At 34.0% G+C, this 20,575-nt stretch overlaps 1 protein-coding gene across 1 annotated transcript in view; it reads right to left on the bottom strand.

Annotated features, from left to right (window-relative positions):
* LOC111047566 (dynein heavy chain 5, axonemal) overlaps positions 1–20,575 on the bottom strand; it is a 145,677-nt gene that overhangs the window by 21,560 nt on the left and 103,542 nt on the right. The window contains exons 57-71 of the mRNA XM_039431399.1: positions 19,341–19,459; positions 15,155–15,457; positions 12,238–12,383; positions 10,374–10,589; positions 8,651–8,916; positions 7,086–7,254; positions 6,450–6,605; positions 5,523–5,678; positions 4,605–4,761; positions 4,271–4,401; positions 3,712–3,965; positions 2,162–2,352; positions 1,804–1,925; positions 1,105–1,273; positions 502–654 (exon numbers count right to left, since the gene is read on the bottom strand). Coding sequence (XP_039287333.1) covers positions 502–654; positions 1,105–1,273; positions 1,804–1,925; positions 2,162–2,352; positions 3,712–3,965; positions 4,271–4,401; positions 4,605–4,761; positions 5,523–5,678; positions 6,450–6,605; positions 7,086–7,254; positions 8,651–8,916; positions 10,374–10,589; positions 12,238–12,383; positions 15,155–15,457; positions 19,341–19,459 — 2,708 coding nt within the window. The remainder of the gene's footprint in view (positions 1–501; positions 655–1,104; positions 1,274–1,803; positions 1,926–2,161; positions 2,353–3,711; positions 3,966–4,270; positions 4,402–4,604; positions 4,762–5,522; positions 5,679–6,449; positions 6,606–7,085; positions 7,255–8,650; positions 8,917–10,373; positions 10,590–12,237; positions 12,384–15,154; positions 15,458–19,340; positions 19,460–20,575) is intronic.

Genomic DNA, 20,575 nt, shown 5'->3' with positions numbered 1-20,575 from the left:
ACAAGTTGGATGAACTACTTCCTTCATACATTTCTTTCTTCACTTATGCATAAGTTCATCCTTCCCTTATTCATTAATTAATTCCATATTAAAAAACTTGAAAGCTTATAACTGTCACTTGACAAAAAAAATTACTCAACAGTAAACGTTATACGAGACAAAATTACATGCGGTTTGTTTCAAAACAAAGGTGAGCGACCATGCATGAGAAGATTTAGGCTAAATTTCATGTTGAATAAAGTTATTAATCAAGTCAAAAAAAGGTAAAAATAGAGTAAATTAATGGTGGTTCTATCTTTAACTTTCCTTATTGTAGTGACAGTGATGTTGATGGTGGATAACCATATTTCAATAAAACGACTTGAAATGACAAAAATTGAAATAACATAGTTTTGGACGCCAGGTATTTTAATTACAAATATTTTTTTAGCAAACTTAGAGATTGATAATAGTGTAGCAACCACCCTATATATAATACATTATTGGGACTAATATACTCACAAATCTCCTTCGATTTAGCTAGAGCAGTGATCTGGGGTGATGGATCTGAGCCGATAGACAGAATGCAGATGAGAGGCGTTCTGGGTTCGGACTCCTCCCAGGTGGCTTCCAAGTCCAGGATACAGGCCTCGCCGTATTCTGGGCCAAGTGACTCTGACGACAAAACAGAAATAATCTATCAATATTGGAGGACAAATAATACAATGAATGTAATTGATTTGAGTGTGAAGAATCGCAGTTGAGTAGTAGTGGATTCATTTAATAATAGAGTTGTCACAAAGTGTATATGTGACTGGGGGAGTTCATCTGATTCGAAACTATGACGACGCTTGTTTCTCAAATCCCAAAAGAATTGAAAAAATGGACATTCAATTTTATATTATGCAATAAAAAATAATGAATACTCTTTGCCATTTGAGGAAAAGGAAATATATTTATAATGTATATTACATTGATAATTGAAAATTTCAGAAAGTATCATAGTAAGAAGGATAGAAGAAATATTAGGATTGAAGATTCAATGATTGTGAAGTATTATTGAGAATAACTCCCCAATGAAACTGAGAATTCGATAATAAATTATTGATGTCAGACTCAACTTACCTACAATGTATCTCCTTGCTTGAGACAATGTTCTGTCTGGACACCAGGATCGGATAAGGAGCAATTTTCTAAAAACATCGAGCGATTTGTGGTAGCCACAAGGTATTTCTTCTTCTTCGGGTCTTTCTTTTTCGTACCAATTGCGCCAGTCACGCTCATTCTGCTTGATCTGGTGATAAAATAATACATTGAAATCAATGTGGGAGGAAATAATGAATTCATCTTAAAATAAAAAATGACTATTTGATAAAATATTCTCATAGCTCATCAGATACTATTTTTGGCATGATGAATGATCATTATCACGATCATTCTACATGAAATTGATTAAATAGCTTGCTATATCGCAATCTACATTAAAAAATGTAATCTCATCTGATCTTTAGCTTAGCTGCTTCCGATTTTGAAAAATATACATTTTTTTTAATGCAAATCAAAACAAATAAATTATATCAATGTGAATGTGTAGTCAGGTAGGCTATTATAATAGTCTATATTCCTTAATTTCAATTTTCATTGTGAATAAAATTGTTTGATACATCGAGGGTTTTGTCTTTCGTAATATTAGATTATGTACTTTTATGAAAAAATAAAATAGAACTAAAACGAGAGTAACTATATGAACGTATTAGTTTGTTAACTTCCGTTGAAGGAGAAGAAGCTGGGAAACTTTCATAAAATAGAATGTGAAGTACAAACTTTTGTCAAGACAGTGGAGAAGGTGGCGAGTTTACTGATTTCCACAAGATTCAACCAAGTTATGTCAAGAATCCATCTGAATGGTTTCGGAGTAACTGCATTCAGATCCAAGGAGGCTCCACCTGTATACAAAGATAAGAAATAAGTTTTTACTTGAGTAAGAAAATCTTGTTCAAGCTCGAATGGGGTAAATTATTCTGATAGATTCATTACAAAAAAAAAAAACTATTGCAATACTAAGTATTGGGAAAAATATTATAAAATAAATTGCATAATCAACAATAGTAAAATAAATCAAATATAGTTTGTTTTTTAAATTAAGTTATTATTTGAGGAATAAGAGTAATAGACTACTCACCTTTTATAAATGCTAGAAATTCTTCATGTGTTATCATGCCTTTATAGACATCAATTTTCATAGCAAGCATGAGAGTGAAGAGAGGCTTGTGACGCTCGTAAAGACTGCGCAGAGTGAACTTCCACACCTCATGTGTTAGATAACATAAAATATTCTCGATTCTTTCTTCAGTTACAGAGCTTTTTGCTGACCTGGAAAAGCATAAGATTTATGAAATAGCTTGTTTTAAAACATTGATAGAACAATGGATGGAAGTTGAAGACTCCATCAATGTTAAAGTATCAATAAGTTAGGAATAAATAAAATAATAAAACAATATTAGAATAAATGAAATAACTTCAATAAATAAATAAATATTACAATCAAGCTACCTACATTTCATGGGATGTTCAAATGGTTCTATGATTTACGTAGGATATATATATAGTGATTCTACACAAATCAAGAAGTTCAATGTGATAACCCAGGGAATCCCACTATTTGCACTGAGGTTATTGACCGAACGTAATGAGGTCTATGTTTCAACTCGGATTTTCCTTTGTCTGTCTGTATGTAACGCAATTACGGCCAAACGCGTACAGAGAATTCTATGAGATTTGGCAGAAATATTCCTTTTTCAACTGCGCGTCGATGTATATATAAGGTTTTTTGAAATTTTGCATTTTAAGGATAATATAAAAAGAAAAGGAATTCCTCCATACTCCGATATCACTATATATATATATAATCTAGTCTGAAGATAGGATTAATCAGACTATAGAATTATTCATAATCACTCAGTTGACAAGTGATTACACGAATGTCTAGAGAAGCCAGTCTATTTCTGTATTTCTATAAGGTCTATAGTTTCAATCAAAGACCTTATCTATTCATCTTTAAGGTCTTTGGTTTCAATATTTTGTTTTGCAGTCGTAGTAGTAAACTATTTGACAATAATTCACAGTTTAGTTACTTCATATTATTTATTTATAGTGCAGTGATGCAATGACTTTTGTCAAATAATATTGAAAAATAAGCTCAACTTAATGCTCATCTTGATTTCACGATAGTTTGACTAAAATATTTTCATCTTTTTTAATCGGATATTACAGTATGGAAAGATAAGCTCTCTCAAAAAGCTTATGGCCAGTTATAATACAAAATTTCTAATAGTACGCTTATTTCATAATCAAATCACTGATAAGTTACCTGAATGAGTGACTACTGTACATTTTTCCTTGAGCCATCTACCTACTTCTTTTTAATAACGCAGTATCACAAGATCACAACTGAATAACCTAACTACAAAGCTTCTTTTTCTTCTTGTTTTGATATCAAAATAAGGATGATTACACATTATCAATATTCTTCAAACAATTTCACTTGAACCTTATGAATTTAATAATAACCGTGTAATAACCTTACAAGCCTAATAACCTTATATTATTATTATAATTATTGAACCTTGATTTGAGGTTTATAAACCTCAATAACTTAATAATTACCTTATAAAAACCGTATGACAACTTTTATGTTCAAAACTTGTGAATATGCCAGTGATGAGCACTTACTTGGTGATTGAGCTGTCGAAAATGTTGAGGAACTGTTTCAACGAGTTCTGGTACATGACGTTGACATTGCTCATCTCGACAATGAGGAAGTAGAGAATGGATCCCCGAGCAGCGACCGCCCTGAACTCCTCGCGAGCAATCATGATCTTGCGCTCGGTCACTTCTGACACCTGCAGCTTCGCGTTCACTTCTTCGGCTGTTGTTTTTGTCTCCTGCAGTACTTGGATTAGTGCCTCGTCATCCACCAATGAGCCCTGAATATGTAAAAATTCTGAATATAAGCCCTAAATATATTGTAAGCTATAAAACAAAATAAGACAGTTTAATCTCTATAGATTTGATTAATACTAAATACATTCACTTTTTATAACTACTGCGATTCTATAAAAACCTTAACAACAATATTTGAAAAATAGATCCGATAAAACAATTTGATACATCTCACTATAACAGTAATCTACTTCAAATTATATTAAAATCTAGCTAAAAATTCAGATGCCATGTAAATCGATAATTGAGTAGGATTCGAAAATTATTTCACTAAAAAATACGGTAGTACCTGAGTTGATGTAAGTCTATGAAGGAGATTGCTTTCTAATTCTTTCATGCTTCTTTGATTCTGCATCACTGATTCAAAAAGGGCAACCCTCTCTGCTTCCAGATCAGATTTCTCCATCAATATCACACGACCTGAAAGCGTAAGGTTACCATTTACAAATTTTCTGAAATAGAAAATATTAAAATGTTCTGATGAAGGTAAAAACAATCTGAGTGAAAGCATCTACAATGGGATTTGGTGACATTCATTGTATTGTTGTCATAGGTCATACATTTTGAGTGATGATGAATAAACAAAAAACATTCTACTTTGAGAATTTTAGTAAACGACTTACCAAGAAGTTGGTCTTCTAAGCCTTGTCTTGTTACAGTGAAATCAATTATGGAGGTTTTAGCGCTGATCTCTGGCGAGTAAGCAGGGTTGGGAAGTTTAGTTGTGATGTACAGCATAAAGCCAGGCATGACATCATTCTCCTTATCTCCAACAACAACCTGGAACATTTATAATTTATCACGAAATATAAATTTAAAATAATTTAATTGTGCGTAAAAATATTATGTTCTCAAATTACAAAGTTAATTTTCAATTTCAATATAGAGTTGTAATATAAGAGTTTTTCTTAAATAGGCTGAATATAAAGAAAAATTACATTTATATCTATGAATGAAACAATAATAAATTATCAGTGATTCTTAGAGCAAGCTATAACAAGCTTCCACTAACTTTGTTCCACTTCTAATTCTTTGAGACGGTCCAAATCATATAGTTGAATGCATATATTATGAACATCCAACCCACTTTATAATGATAAAGTTAGTCTGGCTATACCTATTTACTTCATATTTATGACCATTGGGTCGAAAAATAAATTTTCCTCACAAATTAGTCAGTTATTGAAATCATCTTGTTCCACTGAATCACAGAATAGGTACAGAATGGAATCTGTCAATCAAACGCCTATCCAACAAATGCTTTTTACATGGCGCAAATACTAGACACATCACGTGACCTTAGGAAGTTCCAATCCTGGTCTTCTGATTGGCTCGTGGTAGTGAACGAGATCAATTGATCCGGATCATTAAAGTGATCCGAACCTCCCATCAATACAATTCCAATGCGGCGCTTCCTAACAAGGTGGCGGATTTTTGCGCCAGGGTACTAGCCAAGTTTCCATACTGTATGTATACTGTGACTGAATGATCCTTTAATGTTGGAATGAGATATTTGAAAAATATGATGACAATATTTTAACCTTTTCGATTGAGCCAGACTTGATGAAATTCTTTTCCAAAACGTTATCAATGACAGGATCAAGTTCTTCTCCGACATCCTCGATGAGTAGAGGTCTTCCAAGAGACAAACTATCCTCCAAGTGAGTTCTAAAGTACTTATGATTCAGTGATGAGATCTGAAATAAAATGAAACACTTTTCAAAACAATGTTCACACTATAAAGTTCAAAGGGGTTTAAGAGGATAGTACACATTTTCTTAATGTATAGATTTGACAAATCTATAGACCCCTTTTGTAGGAGGTGAGTAGATGAAATGAAATAATAAACCATTGAGCGGCGAATCAAGAGATTAGCCACTTGAGGTACTCCTCTTGAGAACTGATATTATTCCTATTCATGGGAAGAATAATACAACAAAGCATAAAAACGATTATAAAACAGATTAATACAATATCATTCTCAACCTAAAATACCTCGACATACCGTACACTCAACACAAAGTACAAGATAAAATACAATAATAGTTCAATAATAACAGCTTGATTGAAAGGTAATAACAATTGATTTGAGAATCGATCAATATATATGTCATGTAGTAGACGTTAAGTAGATTTTCATTGTGGTGTCTTAATGTGTTTATTGTGGGTGTGTTAATTAAATTGAGCCAAGATAAGTCTAATCAAGACTGTTCGAATTGAGTTAATTCATGTTCAGTCAAAGTGAGTTATTTCAGTCTAGGTTCCAGAAAGGATTCATTATTATGAGAGAGACCCACACCAATTACAAGATAGCAAAACATTCATAAATGATCAAACAGTAAACCAAACCCTTTAAAGAACTGTTGGTAAATATTTTGTATAAATCTCCAGGTATAAATTTCAAAGCAGGATAGGAAGTGACAAGGTGCCATTGAAATATAAATTTAGTAGAACTTCAATACACGTACCTGTAACTCATTTGTTGACTCCTTATTTTTTATCCACATCTTTCCCTGGTTTTGTGGATCAACAAGCAGAGGATACGACGAGGATTTTGTAACAATGAGAGCATTTTGAACGGATAGCTCATCATTTGGAAGACCTTGTAGAGTCCATTCTGACACCTGTGAGTTTTAATTGAATTATGGCAGATCAATTACAAACACGGCCAAGGCCAAGACACATTCATTTTATTAACAGTAATTATGACAATATAATGGTTCTATTATAGCTTACACGTGAGATTCTCAGCGAATAATAATTAAAATAACTTACTTTCATGCATTGTGGATTAGAATGCATTTAACTCGTGATAAGGCGAGATAAAATGTACTAAGCAATTAGAGCTACGAATATAGTTATGCGAAAATAATTAAATAATACGAGCGAGTCAAGTTTTATTGTATATTTCAAGATTTTTTAGTTGAATGGTGCAATTCTTCTAGTACGATCTCTATTTTATAGAAAAAACTTGAGAAGCTATTATTTTAATGGATAACTATTATGGATCAAATAAATGTATAAATGTATAACCATTTTCAATGTAAACAAGATAAATTTATTATTGATGGAAAATATAAAAGTAATTTGAAAATAATAATTACATTAGCAGAGTCGACTAGCATGTTGGTGATGTTCAGATTAGCCGTGAAGGGAATGCAGCGAGTTTTCAAAATGATCATCCAGCTCTTGACCAGTCCGGCGCGGAACTCCTGATTATAGGGGCCGCAGTACGAGAGAAATCCTGTCGCCAGAACAACGTCTCCTACCAATCTGCAAAGGATAAAAAATGGAAGATTCAATAGAGGCTCCACTTCCAAATAAAAGCCATAATTAAGTCTAAGATTTGCCTGTTTATTTAAATGGTTCAATCAAGGTATTTATTGCTTGGTAAATTTCAATATTGCGATAATCTTCATTGATTTATTACAATATGATTCCATCAATTTATATGATTTCTAATTATTATAATGCTTATGTCTTTTTTGACAGAGAGAGATCCTGTAAGGATGCTCTGCCTCGCCGTAATACCCAATATAATATCCTATAAGTGAACGAACACATGTATTATGTTATATTGGGTTGAAGTTGAATAACAAGAATTTTTCACTTCCACTCCCGAATAAGATTTTCTATAGTATGGAGTCCGAAATAAAAACCATTTTTTCTCAAAACAGTTTCACACAATTTCAAAGTTTTGATTTTCTCACACTGGAGGTGTCACCATTGGTGTTGAAATAAATTTATTATTTTACAATAAATAAGTGATATTTTTGACAAAATCCCAGTGTTTTCATTATGTATAGATATCACAACATCTCACCAGCAACAGTATCTGAAGTGAAAAATAAAATAAATTTTAGAGCCGAAAATTTGCATTAGAAATGTTATCATCTTTACAATAATTTTCAATGAAGAACAAAGATGTTGATACTATTATTTCTCCTTCTTCCTTATTAGTTTTATTAAGTTGAATTACAAGATTAAATACATACTGAGATCCACTTAAGCATTGCCAATAAATCATGTGCCTCCCATCCAACCAATGCAGGCTAACATGTTTAATCTGTTTGAGTTTAGAGAAAAGATAGATAGCATAAGAAGATATCCCATGGTATAAGGCGTTAAGGTTTCAATTTTCAATGTTAACTGAAGCCGAAAGTCCTATAGTGAGGTCCACGTTATAATGGCAGTGGATAAAGATAGAATAATAGCGATATCGATTCTCTGCATTAATTAATTATATTTCTACACTGTCAAAAACATAATTGGCATCGTTGTGGACCTAGAAAAGGATAGTACCACCGGCTTTGTCGAATGATACACTAGGATAGCAAAACCAAAGTTGATCAAATACTGTCATTATAACGTGGACCGCACTATAGTAGTTCTTTTTAGCAGAGCTATGTGACGCTGGTAGTCTCATACTGTGCCGTTTTTCACTCCCTCATCCAAAACAGTAATAATAGACAGTAGTCGGCTTGAGTTAACAAAAAAGCGAATTGAAAATTATTGGAACATACAAACAACAACTTGAATTACAAGATTAAATACAAACTGAGATTCACTTCAGCATTCCGAAAAAATCATGCGCCTCCCATCCAATCAATGCAGGTTGGATAACATGGGATATCTTGTTATGCTTTGTTTTCTCGATGGTTTGGCTGACCTGCCGAGCTGCTTCTTGAACTCCTTGCTCTGCTGGGTCCAGCGCACCTTCTCGCCGCCAAGGCCGTTGATGAGTGCCGTGGCAGCGGTCATCTTTCGCAGGCACACGTTGGCGGCATCGGTGAGTCGCTGCTTGTCGCTGACCGCTGCGTCGTACTGAGCCTTCACCTCGCCCAGCGCCGTCTCACGCGCCGCCAACTCCTGCTCAGCCCGCCACAGGTCGTCCATCGCCAGCTTCAGGCGCGCTTCTTGCAGCGTCAGGTTTGCCTACAACACCAACAAGACTAATTGAAAAGTGGTTGGGTTGGCCTGCAATCGTTCACACCAATCAAATGTTGTTAATATTGCTATTTACTAAAACTTTAATTTGTTTATTTGGTAATTTTTTATTGATCAATCTGAGTTATATCTTTGTTTTCAAGGTATTGTATACGTTTTATGTTATTTCTGGAAACTGTGGTCATGCTTAGTTCAAAGATGTCCCTAATTATCAAACTAGGAGAGTAACTTCTGGTTTGCTAAGAATTCCCAAATCGTATATCACTTGTTTCCAGAAATTGTATGTATTTCTTGCCCCAAATTTTTCAATAACATTCCACTTTGAAACTAAGAGGATACAAAATTGACTTGTTTTAAAAACAAGAATCCTCCGATGGCTTAGAGGTTTTATGTCTGACTTGAGACCTTATTTACCATAATTTCTTAGTTCAAATAATATTGTGATGATGACAATCAATATGCTTTAGGGAAATAAAATGGAATTGGAAAGATTTTAAAACAAGAATTCTCTGATGTCTTAAAGGTCTTCAGCCTGACTATCTAGAGACTCTATTTACAATAATTTCGTAGTTTAAATAATATTATGATGATGGTAATCAATATGCATTAGGGAAATAAGCTGGAATTAATAAGCGAAAATAAATATTGTATAAATAAAGTATTCTATTATTTCGAAGTTGAGTGGTAGAGAAGACTTGGAAAAATTCAATCCAAACTCCTTCAAATAAAGAATTTTTCCATTTCATTTGACTTGTAATAATAAATACTATTTATTTATGAATAAATAGATGCAATATAATTCTCAGCTATGAATGATTGGAAAAGGAACAACAGACTTAAGCCCCAAAACTGTTCCTTTCCCAAATTTGGATAGAAATTGTCCAAAAATAGGTTATGTTTATCACTTCATAATTCTTGTCAAATTTTGAGTTCAAAATATATATAAACTAGGAATTTAAAATTTAGATAAGTTGAAAACCAAATTAAATAAAAATATTTCACTAAACCATCACTGATGACTTGAGAATACCATAGGCCTATTGAATTATTGAAAAATGTGAACTCTGACTTAGGCTACTTCTAAAATAACAGTAAAATAATATCATCAGTTACAATTTAATAATTGTTAGTTTATTATTTTTTATCTTCTTGATGTTTGTTTTCCTTTTTTCTTATAATTGAAAATATTGTGAATTGGAATAAATAGAATTTGAATTTGAATAACTCATAGCTCTGTTGTTGTGGGTAAAGTGGAAGAGGGGGCTCTTATTGCCTCAACTTCGCCCACATCACTTTTAATGTTGTAAAGTGCAAATAAAAGGCATTCATCCATCTATCTAACTAATTGGAGTCGGTAAATCAGTATTGATTGTACAGAAGTGTTGATAATAATGCCTAGTAACTGCCGATGACTACAATGGGTTAAAAGTTATGATATAGTTGACCTTGAGCGGAAGAACTTCTTTATTGACGCTATGGAAGAAGGACATGGCTTTGGTCCAGGAGAGCAGCCCGGCCACGTCTCCACACACTCGCTTGGCCGTGTCCATGTTGTAGTCCTCCATCTCGAAGTAAGGCTGCAGCAGCTCAACCATCTCATTGTTGATTATGTCTTTCGGGTAGTTTTGCAGTTGCAGCAGAAACGTTGTGCTGGCCATCATCTGCAAACGATTACAAGTGAGATTTTTTTTTAAATGTCTTGAACAATGAAATGACGAAAACTCCATGGATATTGGATAATGGATCGAATTACATAATTACATAATTATTTTATTTTTCAATTTTTACACTGGTCTATGCACTGATTCACAATATAGCTAATATTCCATAAATTTTATAAAGATATAACGTATCAAGAATTATTGATTGCGAATGACGATTGAATGCAGTTTGAACGAAGATGGTAGAATATAGTAATGTAACTAAATAAATGGGTAAAGTTTAAAGAGATGACCCTTCATTCTTGTAATAATTTACAAAGTATCAAGAATTATTGATTGGAATGACGATTGAATGCAGTTTGAATGATGATGATAGAATATAATACTGTAACTAAATAAATGAAGGGCTCAGAGTAATAATGCACATGATCACTAAAAACAAATTTTAAAGGAGAACGTTTTCGGAGAGAATGCTACATTGACTCTGTTCAATTTTCCTCCGAGTGACCTTGTTCGTTATTACTTGTCAAGCCATGGACCTTGTGCGTTAATACTCTATTTCTTCTTCTGCTCATATCTAGGACTGGGTTCAATATAATATGTCTGTATGATTCTGCATGACAATACTACATCTTGATAAACAACACTGTTGCAATGAAAATCTCAATTTTTAAAATTTTGGACTTTGTGCGTTATTTCTGTGAGCCTTTCAAATGGGTAAATTTTAAATAGATGACCCTTCATTCTTGTAATAATTTACAAAGTATCAATAATTATTGATTGGAATGACCATTGAATGCAGTTTGAATTACGATGATAAAATATTGTACTATAACTGAATAAATCGGTAAAGTTTGAACAAATGACACTTCATTCTTGGAAAATCATACATCAAAGGAGTGATCCCTGTTATAGTAGAGTGCTTGCGTAGCAACCTACAAATCCCAGGTTCAAACCCGCTCATCTCTAAAAGTTTTTTTTCAGGTCACTCCCGTGTTGATGGATGGGCACGTTGAACTGTCGGTCCCGGTTGAAGTATGACAGTCGTGAAGCCCATTGACGGCTTAAATTATATATTCGGGCGAGTTGGGGCCTTCCAGCAAGACTCCCCACCAACAAAGGCCATATGAATTTACTTTCTTATCAAAGAATATCCTCTCCATAAACACCCCACGATATGATATATTAGGAGATATACGAATTGCCATTGGTCAGTTAAAAATGAATAAGTAGAAAATAGAAAAATCTTGAACTGATGCATTCGTCACCAACACTATAAAAATTGACGAATATGAAATTGGAGATTTCATTATGCGATTGATAATGATAATAATAATAATAATAGAATATCATAGCAATTTGAAAAACAATTCGATTCAATTCAATTAGAATTAGGTGATGGATATATAGAATTCAAACAAGATTTTAATGGAGTCATCAAAATAATTGGCTCTAAATAAGATTGGAAACTTCATACTGTTATGGTAACAACTCTCCATTCCAATCTACAAGTGACAATCGATTATCGATACTAATTGATTGTGACAAAAATTTCATCCAATTTCTACTAAGCTGGGATTAGAGTCTTCTTTGGGAATAAATTCAAGCTGAAATGTATTCATTTATTTATAATAAAAATAATGTTAACCTTCAATGACTCAGCCCAGGACGGCTTGGGACAGGGAGCAGCAGTGTCGGCGATGACAGCATGCAGTTTTCGCTGGAAGAGTATGAGCACACAGTCCATGATGCGCATTATGAGGTGCGGAGGACGGCCCAGTTTGCGGACAGTGGCTGCAAATGAATAGCACTTCTAGAAATTAAGGATGCTGAAATATGATAATAATTCTACAATAATTAACAGTATTTCAGTATTCCACCATTCAAAAGGTGGTACCAGCTCCATTGGCTCTAAAAAAACACCACCATACTTATTACAAGCTCATTTTAATTTCAACAAAAGAGCTGCTCAAACAGCGATTATTTCAACTTTGACAACAGCTAATCTGAACAAAGCAAAGCACGGCTACATTTCAACTAGTTTATTTGAAAACATGCACAGTCTGATATGACTGCTCTATTTTGTTGAGCAGTTCTGGAAAAAGTAGTAGGATCGTAGCAACTGTATTAAAATATAGTATGCTATATATTTAGATAAAAATGACAAATACTGTAAGCATTTTTTCAATTTCTAGTAGGAAGAATAGACTATACTATCATTAATACATTTGAAATGAGATTAAGAGTTAACAGAATCAGGAAAGAATATTGCACTAGACATTCATGAAAAACTCGAAAATATTGAAAATAACCGGTGGCTCAGCCACCTCCTGTTCAATCAAATTAGTAATTCCATACTTCTCCATTTCTTTTCTTTTGAATTGTCATTTCGGTTCACTAGACCCAACAAAATTCTGATACATGAATGTGAGTTTTATTTTTGTATTCATTATAGGCCTACATGTCATGCCCATTCAGAATAGCATTGACAATTGTCATACATATAATTTATTACAATAAAACATATTCTATTCTAATTAATTCAATAAGCATAATAATTATTACAAATAGGATTACACTAGTCGTCAGGCTCGCTTCGCTCGCCATATCCGTCTAGCCAGGGCCCCTGGACCCCCGACTGGATCGTCCAAAAATGAGATCAGCGGGCTCGCTTCACTCGCCTGCATGTAGACCTCAGCGGAACCTCTGTACCAAATTTGAACGTATTATGTCAATTTGATCTCGAAAATTTGAGAAAACCGCTGGTAAAAACACCTGTTACTATATCGGGCGTATCTTTGGGGAACAAAATTCCCTGTGTACTGAATTTTTTTAAATAGTATATTTCCATCAATTATTGAAAGAGGTGAGAAAATGCAGAAAATCTGAGAAAAACGTTGGAGAAATGCTAATTTTGGGCGTATATTTGGCGTTATTTCAAATTCTAACTCAACATTATTGCACCCCAGCTGAGCTTCTGTAGTAAATTTGAATATTTTCTGTTCATTTGTTCTCCGATAAAGCTGAGAAAGCGCAAAAACGCTGGAAAAACGTAGATTTTGGACGTATCTTTGGCGTTATTTCAAATTCCTTCTAACACAACATTATTACACCCTAGCTTAGCTTCTGTCCTAAATTTGAACAATTTCTGTTCATTTGTTCCGATAAAGCTGAGAAAACGTTAAAAAAAACACTGAAAAACGCAGATTTTGGGTGTATCTTTGGAAATTTTTCCAAATCCATTCTTAGTGCGCCTCTAAAGGGCCAACTGAACATACATACCAAATTTGAAATTTTATGTCATATTTTTATCATATGTTAGGATGATCCAGTCGGGGGCCAGACTAAACGTCTGGCTAAACGGATATGGCGAGCGAAGCGAGTCTGACGGCTAGTAATATAATATTCCCAGGAATAGCTCTGATTGAAGTAGCAGTGCCCAATCAATTTTTCCGCGATAAATGCATTTCAATCTTCAACTTGGTGCCAACCTAACAAAGTCAACTCAACTTAATGCCAACCTGACAAAATTATTAATTTAGTTACCAGTTAACAACTGTTTCGAAGAGGTACTCTCTCTAGATTATAGTTATTGGAATAATAAATAGGATTTATTAGATTGGAATAATAAAAATATACCTGCTAAAAGACGAACTTTAATCCCTAAAAACCACCCTTAGAGTTAAAGTATCGCCAAAAGATTTCTTAGTGTGCCTCTAAAGGGCCAACTGAACATACTTACCAAATTTGAAAGTTTTTGGTCTGGTAGATTTTTAGTTCTGCGAAAAAAACATTAAAGAAAACTTGATTGCACCATTTCTTCTCTTTTCAACACGAATTTTCCCTGTTTCATAGATGAATAGTTTCTAGACGTATGGAGCTGGCCGGAGGCATCACAGCTTAGATAGCTTTTGTTTTCTTTATAGTATGAGATCGGAAACCGACTTGTGAGCATTAACATTCTGCATAGGCATAACAAGCCATAACATTGAATCCACTTTTCATGAAATACATCATTAGCAACCTCCTGTCATTGTCACCAACAAACCCAACTTATTTTGAATCATTTTCCATCTCACTATCGTCTGTGAGACGATTCATAGTCTAAATTGCCTACTGTATATTCCATTTTTCTGTCAGTTGACCGATTTATTATAATTAATTATTAGAAAAGTTGTGATATTGTAAATATGGGGACGATATAAAGGTACCTCCTTGAGAGACATTTATAAGTCCGGTGTCCCTGGAGACAATGTCTCACTTTCAATGAAGAAAATAATAGATGACATGGATAAATCTTCACAATATACTGTACTTTCTTAATGGCCCTTCTAATTAGTTTGAAAGTTGAAGGCTATTCATGAGCGAGGTCTACTGTTCGCAGAACTACTAGTAATTATACAACAGTAATCTTAATAATTTAAAACATCAATTTAAAGAATAGTGAACCTTCAAACAGGCTGTGATGACTATATGGGCATCTCGGTAACAACCATTCCTTCACCCTAGTCCTGAATGACTCTAGTGACTCAGAATCCCTTATATGAATGAATAGCAGCGCTCACCAATATGCGCCGGTTTGATAGTATTGAGCGCCGCCTCAGCCTCTTCGAGGGCCGGCTTAGCAGCCTCGAGCTTCTCCTCGGCGAGTGCCTTCTCGTGGGCGATGCCCGCCACAAGTGCCTCGGCTTTCTCCTTGACGCACATCACCTGGTCCTTGACAGCCTCGGCCTGCATGGCTCGCTCCGTCACCTCGGCCAACACGTGCTCTGCCTTCTGCGAGGCCAGCGCCAGCTCCCGTTCCATCAGCGCCAGTTCGTGCTTCAGCATCTCCACCGAGCCGGACGCTTCCTCCAGTTTAGCCAGACCTACAAGTACCATCATTAAATTTCATCTATATTTGTCTGGAAACGTGTTCACTTTAATTAAAGTAATCAATAAAATAATAATGATTTTTAATTGAGATATTTATTTTATCAATTTGTATATAATTTTATGGCAAATAAATGAGTTTGAATTTGAATATTGGATATTCATTGAAAATTTGAATATTGCAATATTTGCAGATGAATTCAAATGAAAAATAGAGAGGCTGAAAACATCAAATGAACATGAGTTTATTATATTAGGCCTACAGTTTAGGGCTATTTAAAGTGGGCCTGTACGAATTAATATTGAAAAATATTAGCTCTTTTGCTTTAAGTTGATAACTTCCATCATTGTTGAACGTTGTGGTGAGCAGGGGTGCCCAGCCCCCCCCAAGGCCAATGGCGCATGCCCCCCCCAATTCAAGTGTAATGCCCCCCCCAATCCATGTGTGATGACCCCCCCCAAAGTACCCCAACTCCCAACTCTTCAGTTTTTAACATTAGTCAGTGTATGACAATAAAATTCACATCTCAAGGTGCTTACAGATATACGCGCCGCGAACATGAGCAATTCACTTTTAATCAGCTGATGCCAAGCTTTTTATATCTGCATATTACCGTTTCTGTAAAAATACAGATATAATCAGCTGATTAAAAGTGAATTGCTCATGTTCGCGGCGCGTATATCTGTACGCACCTCTACATTCTAATCTTCCAAAGGACATTATTTACCTTTGGTCTTGTGAGGAATTCTTTCTGTTTTCATAATATTGTAAAAATATATACCATCGTTTCTTATCTCTTTAAAATAGAAATAAAGTATCTTTTTGATATTATTTTTGAGACTAGCAGTGCACCCGTTCTTGTTCGGGAGGACTAGAATGAACTTCATTACATCAGGAAAAACTACATGACACATATTTTAATAGGATATTAAAAGATAAGTAACGGAGGCTTTGCTTTTCAAATGTTAAAGTTATTTATAAAAAGTTGAATAATAATATCATTGATAATTCTTTATTGCAAAAGAATATTGCATAGCAATCTTGGTAAACATTCATACAAATTTGGAACGATTTTATTCATACAATATATAATGTCGGCAAGTTTAGGTATTCTAAATCCTATACTATTAAACGAGCAATTTCTGTTTAGATGTTTAAATTTTTAGATGTTTATATGTTTGTATTTCACCGGATCTCGAAAACGGCTCTAACGATTCTCACGAAATTCAGAACATAGTAGGTTTATAATATGAAAATTCGATTACACTAGGTCTCATCCCTGGGGAAACTCGCTGAACAACATTAAAAGAATTTATTCATCCTTGGAAAAACAGCTGATAATTTCGGCGTCTGTTGATGATGGAAGTGAGTGAGCGAGTGCATGTGTGTGGGACTGAGACAAAATTATGACTCAGCTGTTGAACTTTTGTACATAATTCAATCAGGTACTTAGTGACAGTTGTACAAAAGCCGGTTAAATTTTAATCCTGATTAATTCCAGTAGAACCAATCGGATAAGCTATCGTTTTGAGATTGTCTTCTGTGATTTGGTTCACGTGACATGAATGAGGATTAAAATTTAACATGCTTTTGTGAGAGAAATTTTTGCATTCCTCTGCAATTAATCTCAATCCACTGTGATTAGATAGAACCTTTCTGTATGAACTATGAATATTTATTATAATTTCTTCTTTCGTAATAATTTTTATATACTTTTGTAGGTACTCTAGAGCGGAGCTCGGTGCCCCGATATTTATCATGAATTGGAATAGGTTGTCACTGATGTTGTGTTGTTGGTAGTATTTACTTTTTAACATTACAGAAGTAAATAACACAAGTCGAACAAAATGTATCTTTAAATGGTTTGGTTTTTGGAATAAAGATATCATCTGAACAAGTACATTTTGTAAATTCTATCTATTAATACCAAATATCGGGGCACCAAGCTTTGCTCGTTATTTATTCATTGATAAACAGATTTATTTCATTGATAATCATTTCTTTAAAATGATTGGGGAAGTACTAACAGACACAGCCCAAAATTGTTACTTACCCGAATTTTGATTTATTCACTACGAAAAATATATTTCGTCTGTGATTTATTCACAGACGAAATCATCATCTGTTTTTCCAAGGATGAATTATCCTCTTCATGTCCTTTAGAGAGTTTTCTCAGGGATGAGACCTAGTGCAATCGAATTTTGATATCATAAACCTACTATATTCCGAATTTCGTGAAAATCGTTAGAGCCGTTTCCGAGATCCGTTGAACATAAATAAACAGATAGCCAGATAACCAGATATAGAAATAGAAAAATATAAACAGATATACATAAATTGCTCGCTATTATAATAGGATAACAACTTATAGTCCAGTCAAATGGTCGTTTTTCAGGAAACAGCCCCGAAATAATTTTTTTCGATGGTTCTATATATATTTTGGGGCGCTGAATTCTAATCTGAAATTTGCTGACACACCAGAAGGCGACTTCACCCCAAAATTTTCTATTTTTTCAAGTTTTCCATTTAATCTCGAGAACCTTGAATTTTTCGAGAAAAAGCATTCTCTATATAATATTAAAGATAATAAATTTCCAATGAATTGAGTGGTCGCGCAGGACTACTTTTTGGATTTTATATCTGAAGTGTTCCACAAGATACGCAACTTTGAATGTTCGAGAAATTTGTGATATTTCCCCATTCTCACAGTCTCGCATATGCAACGTTGCGTATCTTGTGGAACACTTCAGATGCAAAATCCAAAAAGTGGTCGAGGTTGTGATGAATTTTCTCCTCTTTTCACTCCCATGAAATATACTTCTGTTTTCAATACCGTTCAAAAGTTACAGCCAATTGAATGATGATCTTTATTTTCTCATTTTTCTTGCGATTTTACTGTTAATTAAGAGTCTCTAAAATGAGTACAATGCATGATAGAAACTTGCGATTGGTCTTAAATGAGAGAAAATTGCTCTATAAGCTGAGTTATCCTAAATTGATCTTGCATTACTGTTTATATCGAAAAACTGTCGAGACTGTGAAAATGAGAAAAATATCTCATATTTCTTGCAACAGCAAGGAAACTCAAACACAGGACCATTAAAAATTAAAATGAAGCAAAGGAAATCAGAATAATAGTGGATGATGAAGTTATAATTTATTTTTGTCAAAGATTCACCTTCAAACTCATAGGCTTAAAATTACTAAAATTCCTGCATACAAAATATTATCAATTGTGCTTATGCTTTATATTGAGTTACTCTTAGCAAAATATAACATTGTAAAGGTGGGAAAAATTAACTACATTAGGATATCTCTATTTAATACCTTGATTTTTTAATCATAATTCAAAATGTTGACATAAAATATACAAAAAATCATGCCCCCCCCAAAATGTTGATGGCGCAAATTGCGCCATGCCCCCCCCTTGTGGGCACCCCTGGTGGTGAGTTGTTACACTGAAACCATGAAACCAAGTAAATAACATTTCAAATACATGAGTACTCGGTAAATCTGTTTTTTTGCGAATTTTTTCTTGAAAAACACAGTAGTAATTGAAGAAAATTAATACTGAAATGAGTGATTTTAAAATTGCGTTTTCAACACATTCAGTTCAAATATAAAATTTTCAGAATAGCACTGAACGCTGCAGCAACACTACCAAAAAAAAAATCGTTTTACATGTAACTTGAATTGTTTTGATAAACAAGCACAGGTCAATCAGACTGCAAATGCAGTTTTGGGAATTCCTAGAATTCCAAACTGCTAAAAAAATCTGATAGTGAAAAATTGTATCAACAGAAAAATAAATAAATTTATGAATTGAATAATTATTACCAAACAATAGAAAATAATAAAAATTGAATGTTTGAGCAGACCTGTGTCCATGCGAGCGGCTCCCTCTCCCAGCTCCTTCTGTTTCTGCTTGTAAATGGTCTTGTAACCACCGATGAAATTTAGGTACGATTTCGGGGTTACGTGTGTGGCGCGTCGGTACCTGACCAACACATTAAAGAAGATCAATATTATTTGTTGAAATGATATCGTGATAGAAAGGCCATAATATTTTTTAAAATATTTGAAACGATAACAACCACATATTAAATCATGCTTTTCTCGATTCTCCACTATACGGTAATACTCTACTATAACGCAATGTTTTCAGGGAATTATCAAGATGGATATTTTCCCAAGTAAGGCTTCATTGGATCCTACTTCATACGTCCGTCCGTCCACAACTTGCTAGAGCTTTGTATAAGGATATGATTATATAGCTGGTTTTGTTGTAACTCTAATCAAATCTCTATCTATCAATAAAACCGAACGGACAGACAGGTCCAATGTAGGTCTACCCTGCAAGATTGAAGTAATGCTCAACAAGCAGTTTCCAATCTGGGATAATAAGTACAGAATGAGTTTTGGCTTTTTAGTGAGGTAAATAATAATAATATCGAGTGACCTGGCTGGCTCAGGTCTGGTGACAGAGTTTTCAGGTCGCAACTGATCAATTTCAGGTCCTCTGACATGACCTAACGTTTAGTGAGGTAATAATCCCACACTACCCAAGCGACTGCGCTGCTGCCAGGTGCCTTTTAGAAGGTTTTCCCACCTCAGAAAAAACATAGGTCCACCCTACAGTTACTATATGCGAGAGTTACTTTACAAAGTAACTGTAGTCTACCCTAATATTACACTAATATTGTGATAGAATGTAGAAAAGACATATTTGATAAAAATATTTGAATTATCACAATCAAACATCTACTATATTAAAATTACAAGAAACTAGTTTCAGTTGCTCAACTACTTTTGGTTGTTGGGCTACACGATTATGCATTTCATTAAATACATTATCCACTACTTGAAAGTCAGAACTATTTCTATTTCTATGAATACTGCACATGAACAGACCTTTTTCATTAACAATAGTAGCTAATTCTGCAACTCACAGAATGTTATAAATATTGATTATATTCAAACTAGTTTCTGATAATTTCAAATTCATTTAAATAAAATGATCTCATTGGTAAAGTTTCATGTACTCCTCATAAATACCAGTTATGAGTTTTAAAATCTCTTCGAAACCCAGCACCTAAAGTGGTGGTTCAGATAT

This window comes from Nilaparvata lugens, chromosome 6 (genome assembly GCF_014356525.2).
Source record: "Nilaparvata lugens isolate BPH chromosome 6, ASM1435652v1, whole genome shotgun sequence".
Classification (NCBI taxonomy): Eukaryota; Metazoa; Arthropoda; class Insecta; order Hemiptera; family Delphacidae; genus Nilaparvata; species Nilaparvata lugens.
Note: the sequence above shows the minus strand (reverse complement) of the source record. Positions and strands in the feature narration are given on the sequence as shown.